The 18,370-nt window shown below is 39.8% G+C and overlaps 1 protein-coding gene across 3 annotated transcripts in view; it reads left to right on the top strand.

Moving 5' to 3' along the window:
• Positions 1–18,370, top strand: part of stxbp5a (syntaxin binding protein 5a (tomosyn)) — a 105,579-nt gene that overhangs the window by 75,927 nt on the left and 11,282 nt on the right. For all 3 annotated transcript variants that reach the window (XM_028605794.1, XM_028605793.1, XM_028605792.1), the window contains exons 8-19: positions 2,969–3,092; positions 5,438–5,516; positions 6,267–6,421; positions 8,685–8,757; positions 9,004–9,151; positions 11,470–11,537; positions 12,942–12,982; positions 13,364–13,584; positions 14,812–14,993; positions 15,309–15,434; positions 15,807–15,958; positions 17,522–17,584. In XM_028605794.1, the coding sequence (XP_028461595.1) occupies positions 2,969–3,092; positions 5,438–5,516; positions 6,267–6,421; positions 8,685–8,757; positions 9,004–9,151; positions 11,470–11,537; positions 12,942–12,982; positions 13,364–13,584; positions 14,812–14,993; positions 15,309–15,434; positions 15,807–15,958; positions 17,522–17,584 (1,432 nt within the window). The remainder of the gene's footprint in view (positions 1–2,968; positions 3,093–5,437; positions 5,517–6,266; positions 6,422–8,684; positions 8,758–9,003; positions 9,152–11,469; positions 11,538–12,941; positions 12,983–13,363; positions 13,585–14,811; positions 14,994–15,308; positions 15,435–15,806; positions 15,959–17,521; positions 17,585–18,370) is intronic.

Below are 18,370 nucleotides of genomic sequence, written 5' to 3'. Positions count from 1 at the left end.
TGTGACTTATGACCCTGAGGTAATTGTTAACCAAGAGAAGGTTAGAGTGGTATCTGACTTTAAATATCTGGGAATTATCCTAGACTCACAACTCTCATTTAAAAAGCATACAAAAAAGGTTGCCAATATTGTTAAGTTTAACCTGGCAAATTTTAAGCACATAAGACCATACCTACAGTACCAATGAAGGCCGCAAAGCTCTTCTTGCATGCGATGATCTTCTCACATTTTTCTTACTGTTTAACTAGCTGGTCGCAAGCCAATAAAACAATATTACAACCATTGGAGTCACTTTATAAACAAGCATTAAAGACATTGGACCGTAAGGGTAATAGTTATCATCATTGTCACATAATTACAAAACACAACATGTTTAGCTTTGAAAACTTTAGAAACTTTGCTGATGCCTGTCTTGTCTTTAAGGTACTCCATGGGCTTGCTCCACCACCACTGTGCCAGTTTATAAAACAGAAAGATAAGGTCAATAGAGTAACCAGAGCAACCACCAGAGGGGATTGCATAGTTCAATTTAGAAAAAGTAGGATTGGAAGCACAGCCTTTTCTATCAGAGCCACAATTTTTTGGAATAGTCTGCCCAATGAATTAAGGGACTGTAATAATCTCTCTTCTTTTAAAAAACATCTTAAATCTCGGATTAGGGACAATTACAATTGTAATCATACACCAAATACTTAAACCCATGAATGTAATTAAGCTGAGGATTAGATGAGGTGAGCAACATATTGTCTGTTTGCGGGTATATTCATATTGTTTTAAAATTTCTGCCGTATTTATTACATTGCTACTGTATTTCTTAGATTTATAGTGTATTTGTATTGCTTTTTGTATTTTAGGGTGCCTGTTAAGACCTGCCTAGGGACAACAGATGGAAACTAGCACTTGTAGCTAACTCTGGCTTGTTTACAGCAAGTAATTTGTCTGTTGATCAATGAGCATTGTCCCTATCAAATAAATAAATAAATGAGAAAAAATGAAATAATGAGCTAATGTGAGTTGTGCGTCTATGCAGCATGATGTCACATAGCTCTGTCTCACCAAGTTCACGGTGACCTGAGTCTTATTGAGAAAACCAGGATAGTGAGACCTTTGGAAATCCTCAAGGCTATGCGTCCAAAAACACCCACGTCAGGAGGTTCTCAACAGTATCACATTATTGGTTTCATCTTTGTGAGCGTAAGGAAAAGCAGAACAAATCTTTTAAAGCAAGATGCATGTGTCATGGGTTACATACTTTACCAGCAAGCAATAGATGGAGTTCATTACCCCTCAAAACAAATAAATGTGATACAGTTCTCTAGGACAGATACGATTAGATTTGTTGTGGTGAGCATATGACCGGTGTGCCACGAGCTGACATTGGTTCCCCACAGCGTCTCATTTAGCCTTTTTCTGAAAAACTCAGCACATTCTGTGAGCCTGACACGCAGCAACATTTATGACTAATGACACACCGAAGGCATAATTGATATACACCTAAATAAATAGCAGCTTCAATTGGAAGAGATTGACTTAACCTGACTGTGCGCTCGCTCACATCGGCATTGACAGCCAGGTAATCATTCTGGTCAGATGAGCGATGTGAGGCAAGGAGACAAGGAAAACGAGTGACAAGTTCACACTTAAACAAAAAGTGGAGCTTTAGCTTGAATATTAAATAGTGCAAGGTGGAAAAAAAATGTATAAGCATGACAAAGAGGCACATTTTTTAAGAAAATGTTTTACCTAATACTAACCGTCATGTCAGAGAATAAGTCCAATCATTGTCTCTGAAAGAATATTTCCCCTGACAAAGCACTGGGCTCGTGGCGCGACATATTACTGATGCTGCAGGTATCCTGGTAAGAACATGCCCCTGGGCAAAAATTAATGTGACAAGCGTCATGAAACTGCTCTGGAAGCTGTTGGGAGCTTCACACGGATTTGGTACGTCTTTGTCGTATTTACTTCATGTCCTAACGTTTCGCTGAGTTAAATTATGAGCTCTAAAAAGGGCATCATTAAGCAAGGTTGCCCTTTACTATCATACTTTGGGCAAGATGTGTTTTTGTTTTCAATGATTGCTTGTCAGTAGATAAATTATTGTGAGCTGGGATTACAACAGCAACAAGACTGTTAAAATGACGGGGAAGATAAGAGGACGGAGCGGGCCCCATCTCTCTAACTCTTTCCTGTCACTCCGTATTCTTCTCTATATCTGTAATCTTCTCTCTAATGCAGTTTCTCCATTTGGTTCTTTTATTTTTTGTCACCTTTGTCATGGCGTTAAAGGCCTAACGCAAAGGTAAGTAGTATATAATGTAGACATTAGAATTGGGATTACTTTCATTTCCTCTTTTAAACTTGCAATTGTTTTATAACTTCCTTGCTTACTTTTTAAATACACATTACTGACAGACTATTTTTTTCTTTTACCCTCTCTGCTTCTTCTTTGCTTTTTGGGTTTAACAGACAGACTAACTAAATACTTTTATCTTAAATCCACGACTCCAAATGACACCAGATGAACCTGAATGCACCAGAACAACTGTGTTTCAACTGTCCAAGACCTTTTTTTCCTTCTGTGAATTTGTGTCTTTATGAAATAGAATTGTTAAAATGATTGCCATGGTACTAAAACCTTACGCCTGGCGATCTTGAATAAAATGACCAACCCATTTCCGGCTTTTCTCCACATTCATTAAATTGGTCATATAAAAGCTTCTTCTAATATATGCATTTATGCCGCAGGAAATGTTCTGAAGTCAGGGGCCGTACCCTTTTATCTCCCTTTCACCATCTGTTGAAGAGTGTATAATCCAGAGTCAGGGGCGTTTAACCCACATATGAACACTGTACCGTGTACCGTATGGCTGCCGCAATGCAACAAACTTGTAGGGAGATGGTGGCACATGATGTTTTATCCTGCTGAACCACTAACCCCGCCTGCTTCCTGCATGTCGTTTCCTAGGCGATCCACTCAGTTGCCTGGCATCACGAGGGCAAGCAGTTCATTTGCAGTCACTCAGACGGAACTCTGACCATATGGAACATCAGAGGCCAGGGCAAGCCCATACAGACAATCACCCCACACGGTAAGGAGGTGGAAACACACATAAATACAAACACACACTCACACACACTGTCTGAAATCACTCCCTAACTCACTCATATACTACTCTCTATAGAATAGATACTCTTAAGTGTTCACATATAGTGTTCCATTGTGGCAATTTTGGGACCTGGAGGATATTTTTCACTATTCTATAGTCCACTATTGGTATATCGTAAACGGGGAGGGATTTCATCCATAGCCAGATGCATGTCGGACCTCTCATTCCAACATACTCAAAATATGTTGGAATTCAGCAATTCTGGTAGATTACATGTCATACATGTCAAGGATTTAATTTTAACTTTACATTTAACTATATAATGTTAGGTAATTATTAATAACCCCATACTTGATCTTTTTTATTTATATTTATAATTTAATCCCTCAACAATAGTGAATTTGTCTTGTTTTGCCCAACATATCTGTTCCTTGAGAAAAATAAAATAAAATCTGAAACATGATTTCAAAACTTCCTTTCAAAACATGCAGATAAAACATTGTTTGAAGACATCCTAAGCCAAAAAATATGCTTGGCAAATATATCTTTTACCCTAGAAACTTTTAAAGTATTTTATTTAACCAACGGTATTAATTGTAATTTATTTACTGCTCTTTTTTTTGTTTCTTTTTAAATATCCTTTTTGCTATGTTTGCAGTGTTCCTTATTTCTTACATCTGTATTTTTACGTGTATTTTTCATCTATTGTGAAGCACATTGTATGGTATCTTTTTTGTATGACGTGCTAAATAAATACAGTTTTTTTATTATTATATTATTATTATCATACCCTGAGACAAACTGGTTGCTGGAAACGTAAAGAGACTCCTCTAATCAGTGGTTTCCAACCTACTAAAAGCAGTCAGTTACAAGATAGGTCTAAGGGGCTGCAAGATGATTATGAAAATAAAACTAGGGGGAAAAAACTGCATCGTTTTGCTGTTTTTGTGAAATTTTGAATAATTGTACCTCTTTTGGCTTATGAAATGTATTCAAAATGAACAAGAAAATTACCCTGCAATCGAACTGCTCACAACTTATAGACATGGAGTCTTTTTAACAAATAGACATTGGTTCGTATTGAGGGGTCAAACACAAAAAAGGTTAGGAACCACTGCTCCCAAGAAAAAAATGATTCTTCTTACTTACACAAATACTTGTGGCCATCAAACCTTATGTAAGATAGGCCATATGGAGATAAAAGCATCCATCTCCTTACATAAAAAAACACAGATTAAAAGTCTGATTACTTTTAAGGTCTTATAGTAGAGTTTGAGTACAAGTTTTACAATATGATACTAGTGCCTTCAGCCACATCTGTCTCTATACTCATCAAATCCAGAGTCTCCTGCACATGGCTCCCTCATCTTTTCCCCATTTCAGTCAAGAGGATTACTGTATTGTCAGTTCAATTATGTCCTGCCTCTGTTTGCTTTACTTTGTGTATGCATGTGCATACGTTAATTCCGGTGCTCTGTTTATTTCCTGTAGAAAAGCAAGTCTGCTCTTTTGAAGATGCATTTTAATCCATACAGTACTCCTTTGTCTCCCCACACACCTACTCACCCCACAGAGCACTCTGACAACTCACCCAGATGAAGGGCCTGGAAGAACTAGACAGTGTGTGAGTGCAACAAATGGACAGAGAGAGTCAGAAAGAGGAACAAAGAAAGAAATTAAATGAAAGGGAAAACTTCTAACCAGTTTCTCAAGCTGGTTTTGTGTGTCGGGGATTGCAGAACCACCACACAGGCTTTTTAATTAGTTGTTTCTCCCACTGCTGCATACATAATTAGTTTGGTATTTAATGGACAATTATGCAAATTCCTTTGACAGGTTTAAGTAAAGCTTATAAGTCCTCCTTTAATTGTCTTTTTAGATATCTGTTATTTAGATGTAGTTATTCAAAGCAGTTCTTTATTATACAGACTTGCTTTGTATAACCTCCCTTAGGGCTCACTGTGACTCTTCAGTTACAGTTCAAATATATATTCAGCCACTTATTGTGCATTCTGATACAAAAATATTCACACGTGTGATGGATGTGCAAATTTGCTTGCGCACGGAGCAACCTTGAGATTTGAATAGATGGAATCTGTAAATCATCCACGGTCGTCACACCTTCTTTGCATGTCCCTACCCCTGCATTTGTCTTTATCCTCTCTGATGAATAGCCTTTTGTTATTGTCTGGCTACTGTTTAGAGCTGCAATTTAAGTGCAGCTTCTGGGGAGAAAAAATATGAGATGACAGGACAAACAAGAGAGGAGAGGAGGTGAAGAGAGATGAACTGGCCAACTAAAGTAAATTTTGTTTGTTCTATTTTAGGAAAACAGCCCAAGGACGGGAAGAAGCCAGAGCCTTGCAAACCCATTCTCAAAGTGGAGTACAAAACCACTAGAATTGGGTAAGGTATCTCTCTCTCTCTCTCTCTCTCTCTCTCTCTCTCTCTCTCTCTCTCTCTCTCTCTCTCTTTCTTTCTATCTCTTTCTATCTCTCTCTCTTATACATAGATGTGTGTCACATAGATGTTATACTGTACTGTATAGAATCTTTCTCTCTCTCTCTCTCTCTTTCAATTCAAAGGGGCTTTTTTGGATCTTTCTCTCTCACACACACACACACACACACACACACACACACACACACACATATATTACATTAGTAATTATACATCACAGTCAGGGGCGTAGCACAAACTTCTGGACCCTGTACACAGGCATCCTGTATGGGCCCTCCCCGCATCCACGGCTATTCCTTCTAGTATCTTTGTGGGCCCCCTTCTCACATGAGGGCCCTATATACTCAGTCCCCTTTCCCCCTCTCAGTCCGATGCCTTTGATCACAATAATAGAAAAAGACACATCAAAGTTATTGACACGGGTTAAAAGCTGTTGCAAAGGCAATGTAAGTAACACATGTGCTTCAGACTAAGAGCTACCCAGAACTCATACACGTCAATCTTCTGATATTAAAATAATGTGATGAAGAAAACACCACTCCTCTTTGTATCATGGCATAATGTATCAGGGCTGTATTTTCCAATACTTTGTTCAGTTACTACAGTAAAAATATCTTGAATGGACCAATCAAAAACTAGTACTTTTTTGTGGTTGCCAGTAAAATCTTTATACCTATATGTGTGTGTACGTTCCAGGGAGCCCTTTATAATCCTGTCTGGTGGTCTGTCCTACGACACGGTGGGCCGGCGGCCTTGTTTGACAGTAATGCACGGGAAAAGTACCGCGGTGCTGGAAATGGACTATCCTATAGTAGACTTCCTTACACTCTGTGAGACACCATACTCTAATGGTGAGTTTGTGTCTATTTTGTGGTGGATGTGCTCATATGGTGTGTGCATGTCTGAGCATTTTATTTGTATGGGAATTGTCATCTTATCCTCCTTTCGTCAATGCATTAGAATCACACCCGCACACACACCTTTCTATTTCTTTTAATTTTGTCGGATTGCTGGCCCCTGTATTAGTGTTTCTGTAATAAATATGAAATTCCCCAAGGGGAAGGATCCTATTCCAGTTTCATTATCTAACACAGCACATTACTTTTTTCATTTCATCTCTTTGAACACAATAGCCTTCCATCTAAATTAAATTAATATCTTATTTCCTGTATTGAGGAGTTAGCAGCAAAAACAAGTCAAAGTGCAGCTGAATGGTACAGTATAGGATCCTGACTGTATGTAATCCAGTATGTAAACTCTGGTACAGCGTTATCTGGTACATATACAGCGTCAGAAAGGATTAGTGAGTTATGTAATAATGGCGACTTCTCACTGGCAACCTGATGTCCCCACCCGCTGATTTCATATAGTAATGGACATTACTGGGTCTTTGGATTAAACAATACTTGTCTGTCTGGCTGCTGATGTGTATGTTTGCACGCTTACAGTAAACTAGCGTTAGAGTAGAGGAGGTGGATCATCCATGATCATCTGACTGCAGATGCAGACAAAGTATCGTAACACATACTAGTACAGGTACACAAAGTAGCAGAGAGGTACAGTATACAGACAGAGACAAAGATTCAGAGGTGAAGTACAACTCATAAAAATACATACAGTCATTCTGAGTAAATTAGATTAGATCTTAAACTTGGAGATTCATTTTTGACCTTGGAAATAGCAGTTTCACAAAATATTCTTACAACAATGTCAACTTACTTGTTTTTTCAGAAGCTTTCAGCCACACCTCATGGCCTTCCTCATTAGATGGAGTTTTCCTGGTGTTGCTCCATTCACATCTTTATTTACAAGTTTGACCAGCTTTTTCTTTATCATAGAAAATCATTTTTTGTTTTGCTGATTACCTTATTTGTAATTAGTTTGTATCTTTAGGTAAATAAGCATTGAAATTGGCCATAATTACAGTTACATCAACATCTCCCAAATGCCGAAACGGACAGACATAGAGATACTGTTTAAAGTTGCATAATGAGTCACAAGAGAATGTGAACCACTTGTAGACCAGTGCCTGCCAAGTAAAATGAGAAGGACAGTGATAGATGTAGTGACAACAGTTGTCAAAGTGTTTTAACCTTGGTTGGACTCTGACAGCCTGAGGCCTTTCAGCTTTAAACAACAGATTTGTTCTCTGAACACTAGTTTGCAGGCACACACACATACAAATAATTTACAAATCTGAATGGTCTCTGTGGTGTGTGATGCTATTTCCAAATCAAACGTCCAAAATAGGAATTGTAACTACTGTCTGCCATAAGGCCCTGTGTTTGTTTTTTTTACAGCCATTGCACCAAGCTTTTTAAGTGTTAGAAATGTAGTTATTTCTCTTACTGTATCATACATTTTGTCAATGTGCCCTAAAGTTAAGCACTTAACCCCCTGCTACTTCAGAGGAGGCATTTAGTGGCTAAACATAGAAGAAAAAAACTGGGCAGCTCTGATGTGATCCGTGTAAATTTATGAAAGTAAGGAATTCTTTGCATCCTTTTAATTAATTATTAATGAGCATGAATTTTCTTTGTATTATGTTTGTATTTGCAATTTATCTGTCAGACCTGACCTATTTATTTATTTATGTTATTGCTGGATGTGTGTGCCCCCCCCCCCTTATTAGTATTTATGACTTTTATAATGCTTTCAGACTGTGACTAGAATCAGAGATATGTGCAAATAGCAGGGTATCTGTACTGGTTCCAGTGCTGTGCCTTATAAGTTAAATATATATCTGTGGATGGAATCAGTGCATTCCTATTATCAATTCATTCAATACAAAGGTTTAAAATCTGTTATAAGGGAGAATCATCTTAAGGTTTTATATGAAATTCTACTCCCAAATCAGACTGATACAAATATTTAACCAGAGCAATATCCCCCACAGACACAAATCACATAGATTAATGAAAATTAAGCGTTAAACATTCCTGCCCTCACAACTTCAGGGCACAGATATGATAATAACATTTGCCATATAAAGTCTGAGAAATTCCTCCCCTGTGGTTTTGTAGATTTCAGGGGAGTTCTCTCTCTCTCTAGGAATTCTAACACTACTGAAAGTATGGTGTGATGAATGACTTGTCTCGCTGTTTCTCTGTGCAGATTTTCAGGAACCTTACGCTGTGGTGGTCCTTTTAGAAAAGGATTTAGTGGTGATCGACCTTGCACAAAATGGGTGAGTCTGACTCTTTATTAAATACCTCTTCATCATTTTTTCTTCCTTAAATGTGGGCTAAAATGACACAGTTGGCCTATTATCACTCGTTATCTTCATTATATTTTGCCTCTACATGATATAACTTACTTTCATTAATCTTATTTTTTAGTGTGCATGCAGTACTGAATGAGATTAATGCACTGATACTTGGCAGGCAGACTAATTGAATTAAGAGTGACTTTGTCTGTGCCCTCTTGCGAACAGTTACCCTATATTCGAGAACCCCTATCCTCTGACTATCCACGAGTCTCCTGTGACCTGCTGCGAGTACTTTGCCGACTGCCCTGTGGACCTCATACCTGCACTTTACTCTGTTGGTTCGCGGCAGAAACGACAGGGCTACAGCAAGAAGGTAATATATAGGAAAGCTTTATTTTGCAACCCTTCATATTTCACTTTCTCAGTGGCGGATCTAGGGGGGGTGGGGCAAGGATGGCCAGTGCCCCTGTAATATTAAGCCTTGACCCCCCTCTGGCCCCCCTAACTGATACATAAATAAAATGTAGGTTAACAATTCTTGTGTTTATTGTTATATGTGTATCGTTAGTCTTTTGTAGAACCAAACCTATGGAGGCTTGGTGGTATGTAACACTTGTGCTTACATGTAATATATTTGCTACCCCTAAACCTGCACATCGTCCCAGCCTGACCCCTCCATTTGAAATGGTCTAGAACCGCCACTGGTCTTTCTTACTGTTGTGGGAACCTTAATGGAACAGTCTTTCACATATAACATAGCAGTGGTAAATGTCAGGCTTTGGATAGAGACCCTCAGAATTAAAGAGCCAGGGCTTATTTCCAGGTTTACAATTTTTGCAAGGAAAGGAGAAATAATTGGTGGGAGAGGAAGTGATATTTGTTTCTTCTCAGTAGATTAGAAGCATTGCAAACAAAACATGACATTACAAAATATTATGCAATACTAATTTATTATTATGTTACACTTTGCATGTTAACCTGTTGTGCACAGACTAAAATACTCTCTTAGTTATACTGGCAGGTGTACCAACTGAAAAAATCGCTAGTTTTAGCAAATACTAGAAAAACTATAGACATTACCATCACCCTCAGCTGTCTTGTTCCTATAATTAGTACCAAATTACAAAGATATTTCTGGGAAATTATTAGGAAATTACAGAACTGTAAAATAAGCGCTACAGAAATTGCTTACTCTTTGTCATGATTGTTTGCAACCATTTCTTAAAGCTACATTGTGTAAGAATTTCTCCCATCTAGCTGTGAAATTGTATATGACAACCAACTGAATATTACTTTCTAGCCCCTCCTCCTACGGTGGCCGAACCCGGAATTAGCTCTCTCCATCGTTTACACGCAGTTGTTCTAGCCACTCCAGTATTAACTTTGGTCTTGTTGCTTTGCCTGTCGCGTTGTCGTTTTAATTCTCTTTTTCGCTTCCCTGGCGAGTAATCTCTCCCTTGCATTCGTCACGGTGCCAATAGGTATAAGAGGGCAAAATACGGAGGTATGTCCCTCTTTGGCTAATGTATTTTAAAGATGGAGTCGCTACATGGGTGCCGTCATTCGAGCGAGTCGCTCATATGTATTCTGAATTATCTGAATGTCAGATTATACATTTACATTTACATTCTACAGTTACGACAATACTTTGATTAGTTGGTGGAAGTAATTACACATGAGTGAGCACATATTTGTGAAAGAACAAAGTTTTTTTTTGCTAAGAATCAACTCAAAAAATTACACAATGCAGGTTTATGCAGAATCAGACTTCTGTTTAACTTCAAATAAATAAAAACATAATAAATCACCATTACTCCGTGAAGTCAGTGAAGTAACTGTTGAACACACCTCCCAGCCAGAGGGTGGAATTTTCCTTCATGTCATTCTGGATAGCAGTGTCGTAAAAGAGCTTAATGCCTAAATTAGAAATGTAAATGTTCCACACTATACCCTCTAACCATCTTGCCGCACTCCAAGAACAACAAGGTTACTTAACAAAGGACACATTAATACATACATGCATGTTTTTGCTACAAACTGGATGCAGCATGAGTTAATTTAGTGCTAAAGTATCTTTCTCAATGTTTCCGTGAAGCTAAACCGACTATATACTAGTGTCATAATACTTAACGATCATCCTCTCTCTTTGTACACCTCCTTTCTCTTCTCATTCTCATCTCCTATCCCTGTATCATCTAAGACAGACCCCCTGCTCCTTCAGCCATTATGTATGCCTATGTTCTTTTCCCTGTCGCCTTGTTCTAGCTTTCTGTTGGAAATGTCAGCATGTACTGACCTAAACTGGCTGCCTGGCTGCTGCTTTTTTCCCTTTTTTTTTTTTTTAAGCAAAGGCCTAGCTGAGCTGCGGGATGGCATTCTCACATAAAGATCACCATGAGTCATCATGGTGACCTTTGTATGTGTCAACGTGTTCAAAGCCAAACCCCCTGCCAACATGCACACACGCCCTCAGATGGAGACACACACTCATTGAGGTGCATAATGTATAATTGAAGACGCACTGATGGAGGTCCACAAAGGATCCCTATCTTTGTTTTCCCATGCACAAGTGCGGTTTTATCATGTCATCTTTTCTGAAATCAGTGTTTCTATTGACGTGCTGTTTGTTAACATTCTACCTGTGGTCTCTCATTCACTCTAATGTAATGTGTGTATCTGCTGTCTATCCAGGAATGGCCTATTAATGGCGGAAACTGGGGTCAAGGCACACAGAGCTACCCAGAGATCATCATCACTGGGTAAGACAACACTGATTTCATTAGCATTATCATTATCGTCTTGCTGCAACTCAATTACTTTCACCTCTCCTGCCTGCACTGTCTGGTCTCCACAGCGAAGGAGAGGCTTAGAATATTTACTGTAGGTCTTTATATATTCCAATCATGTGCACCTTGCTCCATTTTAATGTTTATTATCCCGCTCTAAGCTGTCAACAAGGGGAGAAGGGGTGTTTTTAACAGAACACACACACACACACATACACACACACACACACACACTAAAGAATTGACATTAAAGTATTGGTTTGGCTCCTTTCCTTTTCCTTCCTGCCACAGCCTGCAAAATATTCCTCTCCCAATCCACTCAGCTGAACGATGAGAAGTGTGAGGGGAAGAAATGGCAAACAAAATACATGTTTTTTATGACAATGTCCTTTTCCGTGACACCTCATGGAGAAGCTGTCATGCTTAGCACCTGTTGTTTAATGTAATCCTGTGCACACTCAATCATTTTTTAGGCAATTAGCAATGTGGACGTTGCTGGATGTTCTGTTACTTACAGAATTTACACTACATGGCCAAAAAATATGTGGACATCTGAGCATTATGCCCATATGTGATTGGAACATGGCTGCAGGGATTTGCTCCCATTCGGCTACTAGAGCTTAGGTAGTGCGGTCGGCCACAGTAGCGGTCACAGTCGGCATCCTAGCTGGGGTGTCTGATGAGGTTGAGGTCAGGGCTTTGTACAGGCCCGTCAAATTCTTTCACACCAAAACAGAGCAACCATTTCTTCATGGACCTCACGTCGTGCACAGAGGCATTGTCATGTTGAAACAGGACAGGATGTTCTCCAAACGTGTGCCACACAGTTGGAAGCAAACTGTTGTGTTAAATATCTTTGTATGCCATAGCGTTAAGATTTCCCATGAGTTGAACTAACGGGCCGAGCAACCGGAAAAAACAGCCTCAGGAACAAAAGTACAAAACAAGATTGTGGACAGGGATGTCCATAAACTTTTGGTCATATATATATATATATATATATATATATATATATATAGTCAACCTACTGGTTACCTCCTCGTTAAACAACCTTGACTGAAGTCATGAAAATCATTAGTTAAATCCCTCTAAAGAGGAGAGCTGTGGTTGTGTTAAATGCTTAATTGGGGAACAAACAAAATATTTGAGTTTATTCATATTTTGTTTAATTTTGATTTACTACCTAGACATCGGGTTTTGTGTCTTCAATTGATATTCTTGTGATGTTTTAATGCTGCAAATCGTACAACATTATTTATTTTGATCAGACTAGAATTCAAAGTTAGTAGTCAAGACAACAGGACACTAATGAAAAGTCACCTCTCTTTTGTTCCTCTACTTTTATCTTTTCTTTCTCTTCCTCTCTTGAATTTCCAGGCATGCTGATGGAACTGTGAAGTTCTGGGATGCTTCTGCAAGTGAGTTCACTCAACGGCTAAGCTTTGTCTACGCTTTAGAAATTATAATTATTGTTTAGAACAAACAATAAGCAACAAAGTATATTTTGAGTTCCAATTGAATTTTGAGACCGAAAGGGAAGCTCACGGAAAGGAAGCAACTTTAAAAACTAATATTGAAATGTATTTTTTAATAAATGTTTTTCTAAATTTGTGCACCAGCCTTCACACAGTCAATATCAACAAAATAAGTATTATTTAGATTAACTATTGTACACGTAGTAATAATGGATGATTTAAATTTCAAAGCACCACATTGCCTCTGATTTCATATTCTTGAGAGTCCTATTCGATTGTCTGATTTCCCTGGATTGCAACTGATACTTTCCTCTTTTCTCCTAGTAATGCTCCAGGTGCTCTATAAGCTCAAAACAGCCAAGGTGTTTGACAGAAACCGGTCCAAGGAGGACAAGAGCAGCACCGAGGTGTCAGATGAAGACCCCTTTGCCATTCAGATCATGGCCTGGTGCCCTGAGAGCCGGATGCTGTGTGTGGCCGGGGTGTCAGCCAACGTTATCATCTACCGCTTCAGCAAACTGGAAGTAACTACTGAGGTGGTGCAGGTGGGTAACGGTTTGCAATGCTTATTTTTCAATGCGAACACAGAAAAACAAATATACCTACTGTATATTTTCCCAGATTTAATTGTAAGACTCTTGTAACCATACAAGCACAAACAAGGGACAAATAAGGGACATGTGTAACTTTTCATCAAGAATACATTTTGCATGGGTTTGTTATTATTTGCCCTCAGCACTCACTTTCTTTACTGTTTTAAGAGCACAAACACACACATGCCCTCAAATATCTGCCTAGTCAAAGGCATAGACAGTATGGTCAAAGGCAGTATGGTTGCCATGCCAACAGACGGAGCAGTGAACAAGCAAAGCTAGACTGTCATTATAATCTGCCTTGATAGCGAGGTAAGTGCTTATGGGGGTGTGTTGGGAGTCTGTGTTTAATGACATAATGTAAAGAGAAATGCTGTTTAATCTGTGCGAGAATGCTCGCAGCTCCTATAATACAAGTGAGAGGGTGCATGTATACTGTATAAAAGTGTAGTTTTTGCTTTTTGCTTGAGCAGTGGAGTGTTAAATTGGTAAACCAGCAAGATATTTTATTTATTTATAATTTTGGCAACAATGTTTCTTGTTAAGCAGTCACTGCCGTGGTGTTGTTGCTCTAGACTTGCTCTAGAAAGAGATCACTTGTCAATCAAAGTGCGTGGGAGGTGTGATGACAGAATGCAAAAGAGAGGGGTTTATGAACAGTGTGTGTGTGTGTGTGTGTCTGTGTCTGTGTGTGTGTGTGTGTGTGTGTGTGTGTGTGTGTGTGTGTGTGTGTGTGTGTGTGTGTGAGAGTTTAGGTAGTATGTGTGAGTTTAGGTAGTGTGCGTGTGTGTGTGCGTGCTTGCGTGGCTGTGCGAAGGCGGAGGTTGCAGAGAAGTAGCCTGAAGGAGGACTTAGAAGGAATGGAATATTTCAGTATTGGAGGACCTCTTTGACCCACAGTCTGCCTACACACACAAGCACACACACATGTCAAACAAATCTCTATTGTTGATTATCAAGTGACTCTGTGGATGTCACTCACGGTCATATGACTGTTCCCATCCTCAGAGGAATTCATGAAGAATTGTTGTTTTCAAGAGTTTTGTGTCTTTATCATGATTTTGATGCTATAAATCTGTTTGTGTGTGTGTGTGTGTGTGTGTGTGTGTGTGTGTGTGTGTGTGTGTGTGTGTGTGTGTGTGTGTGTGTGTGTGTGTGTGTGTGTGTTGTCTTATACAGTTAGTAGAAGTGCGAATGCAGTACGAGCTGAACGACATAGAGTCTCCAGACGGCGGGGGTGGAGGGGGAGAACAGACATCAGCGCTTCCCACCCCCGGTGCCTCACCTCAGACAAGCGGCCCACCTTCACACCCCTCCACGAGCAGCAACAACTCTGACGGAGGCAACATGCCCTGCCTCAAGTATGAAACACACACATACCGATTACATAAACTCTCAAAAGCGCTTGCACACATTCTTATATACACTCATACACACAAGAGTCTTGCCTTTCGCCTCAAGCACTCGCACTCTAGCACAGACTAAGTCAGCGCCTGAAGCATTTCCAGCCACGGCCTCCCATCATCCCCTTGCAGCCACTCATGCCAGACTCTCAACACACAACAGCTTCAGCAGCTGCACCACTTGTCATTCTCTTTCTGAAACAATAGTTTATTTCTTCTGTTCCTCTCGCTGTCTCTACTCTTTTCCATTCAACTCTGTCTTCTTCTCTCCAGAGTGCGCAGTACCCCTCTGAAGCAGTCTGCAGGTTACCAGGTAGATTTGGTGGTCCAGTTAGTGTGGGTGAGCGGAGAGCCTCCGCAGCAGATCACAAGTCTGGCGCTCAATTCCTCCTACGGCCTGTAAGTATACAGACAGGAACATCTTTTCTGAAAAGTGCCCACTATTTATTCTAGTTCATAATCATCTGAAGTTGAGTCAAATATATCAAGACAAAATATGCAAAGTGGACATGCATACAATTTTGCAGTTCAAGCAGCAACTGCTCATGGCTACAGAGGCAACCAGCCCTGTCAACACGATTTATGGCTGCTAAGAATATTTGGAGATTCCAGCTGTTTTTGTGCTCTGACTACAGTGTTTCTAGCTCTGAAAACTAAGTCAAATCTGATGACCATGTTTCTATAACCCATCTTCCCTTTGCGCTCTCTCCCTCCCCCCTCGCCTCTCCTTCTTTTTCCACTTCCTACCTCACTCTATCACCCCCTCCCCAGTGTGGTGTTTGGCAACAGTAACGGTCTGGCTGTGGTAGACTACGTCCAGAAGACGGTAGTGCTCAACTTGGGGACGGTCGAGCTTTATGGCTCCAATGACCCCTACCAGAGACAGCCCCGCTCGCCAAGAAAGTCACGGCAGCCTTCTGGAGGTAATGAGGAAAAGGGATAGATGGAGAAGACTAAGACTAAGTTTGTTGTTTTTTGCCATTACAGCTCAGCCACAAGACACAACTTGCTATTGTTTTATGTCCTCAGCTGACTAATCATACTGTACATCCAAGCTTTTTTTTGCCCAAACTCAAAAGCTAGATGGCTGAACACCAAACTTGCAAGTCACTTGTTAAACTCCAGTGTAAATGGAGCCTAGTGTAGGTAGACAAACAAACGGCAGGTTGAGGCAAATTGGGCTAAAGAACTCCTGAAATGCACAAGAAGCAAAATCATATTTTGTATTCAAGGATTTTTTCCAGCAAAGGTCTGCATTAGAATTCGAACCAGTCTTTCAGTGAACATTATAATGGGATTTTCAGCAACCCCACAGGTCCAAGCATCCCTGAACTGATCTGTAAACTGATCCAAATATGAGAATGAACAAAATCATAGAACAACACACGGTACATCTAAAAATGATGCTACCCAGTCTTAGTTCAGAAGGCTGATACACAACGAAGCACTTTGACTACACAAACTCTTTCTCTGTCCATCTTCCTCTTTCTCTGTCTGTCTCTTTGCTCCTTCTCATTCACACACACCCTCCCATAGCCCATCCCTTTTACACACATTGCCACTGCAGCTTCATAGTACCACTGATAGCTGATAAGATGCTTCCCATATGGACACACTGCCACCCTGTGTTAGATGACGGCAGTGCAGCTACTTAGAGGATGCCGCAGTGTCATGACGATGCACTGCCCATACTTAAGCAAAAGTTTGATGGATGCGTTAGTAAGCTGTGGATGCTGAAGGATTTATTTTTGATGTTTGTGATTTATGCACAGATAAGCTACGCAACTATGTATTCAGGCGCACGCACAAGAAAACCAATGTACACACACAAACGCTCACATATACACAAACACGTGCACATGTAAGTACACACAGAGCATCTGGTGTCACTGACTGGTGAGCAGTGGGCTGGCACCTGTCAGAGCTTGGCGACTGTGAGCAGTAATCAGGCATCCAGCTGTGTTTCTCTGCCAGACTGCTGTCTGATTGGCTTTCTCCTCACAGGACAATGTCACACACGCACACACACACACACACACACACACACACACACACACACGCACGCGCCCACACAAACACACACACACACACACATACACAAACACACACTTTCATACACAAACATGCACATGGCAAAAGGAGGAATTAGAACAGGATGAAGTAACATTAAAGATGCACAAGATCTTTATCATGTTTAAAATCTGAGCAGAGTTTCTGATGGGCTAATCTGTTGGTCAGATTACGTGTCAAGTAAAGAGAACATTCGTCATGGAAACCATCCATTTGTTCTTATGGTCCAGTCCAATCTCCCCAAAAAAAAAACATACAGCAATCCCAGTTGATATCTGAGGCTCTCTATGAAGTGGTAGTGCATGATACAGTAAAAAAAAAAAAAGGGTAGTGTTATACTTTTACGAATGAACTCCCTAGTGGTTCTTTTTTGGTATTATTTCTGTATGAATTGAATTGTATGATCTCTGCTGCAGGTCTGTGCGACATCAACGAGGGCTCAGCCACATCAGAGGACCGCTGCAAGTCCCCTACTTCAGGTAACATGTCCTTCAGCGTCTTATTAAAAGAGAAGAGTCGAGAAACCTAGCAGCAGGCTTTGTGTTATCTAGACATAAAAAGCCAACAGTGAACCAGTCAAAAATATACCTATAATACCATGTATTAAATGCAAGAGGGGCGTTTTGTCAGGTAGAGAGATTAATGTTTCAAAAGAGCCTCTACTTTTAATACTGTTTTATTGAAATTGTTGCTCATCAAACTGGAACTATACAGAAGGTTTTTTTTGTTGAACCGTAAAATTGTCTGGCTGTCAATTTCATTCTACCTCAGTCTTTAGAAATGCACTGAGTTTATTACCATACGTTTATGGGTTTTTGAGAGTATTTTCCCATTTGTCCATGCATTCTTTTACCACTTTGCAGAGTTCAATAGACAGGAATAAATTTGTTTTAATCTCACACGGTATCGTGGAAAAATGGGTTATAGGCTGTAAACGTATCCAATCTCTGTCATGCTAATTCAGTGTGACAGCTAAGAATTATACATCGAATGAAACAAAACTCTAAGAGAAACCCATTAATTTACATTAATGAGAGTATAAGTTAAAAAGTGGGCCTTGAGTATTTTCACATATTCAGTAACTGCATAATTGTGAGGAATATTCCACAGTTAAATGTATAATATCATTTGCAAGATGATGTGAATTAAGTTTTGACTTGGATTTTGAGCAGGGATCTCCTTTCAGTTAAAATGTGTCTGGGTGTACTCACTATGCTGAAGCAGATCTGTACAGAACATTATCATATTAAGCAGTTTTCATATCG

Source organism: Perca flavescens, chromosome 18 (assembly GCF_004354835.1).
Source record: "Perca flavescens isolate YP-PL-M2 chromosome 18, PFLA_1.0, whole genome shotgun sequence".
NCBI classification, from domain to species: domain Eukaryota; kingdom Metazoa; phylum Chordata; class Actinopteri; order Perciformes; family Percidae; genus Perca; species Perca flavescens.
Note: the sequence above shows the minus strand (reverse complement) of the source record. Positions and strands in the feature narration are given on the sequence as shown.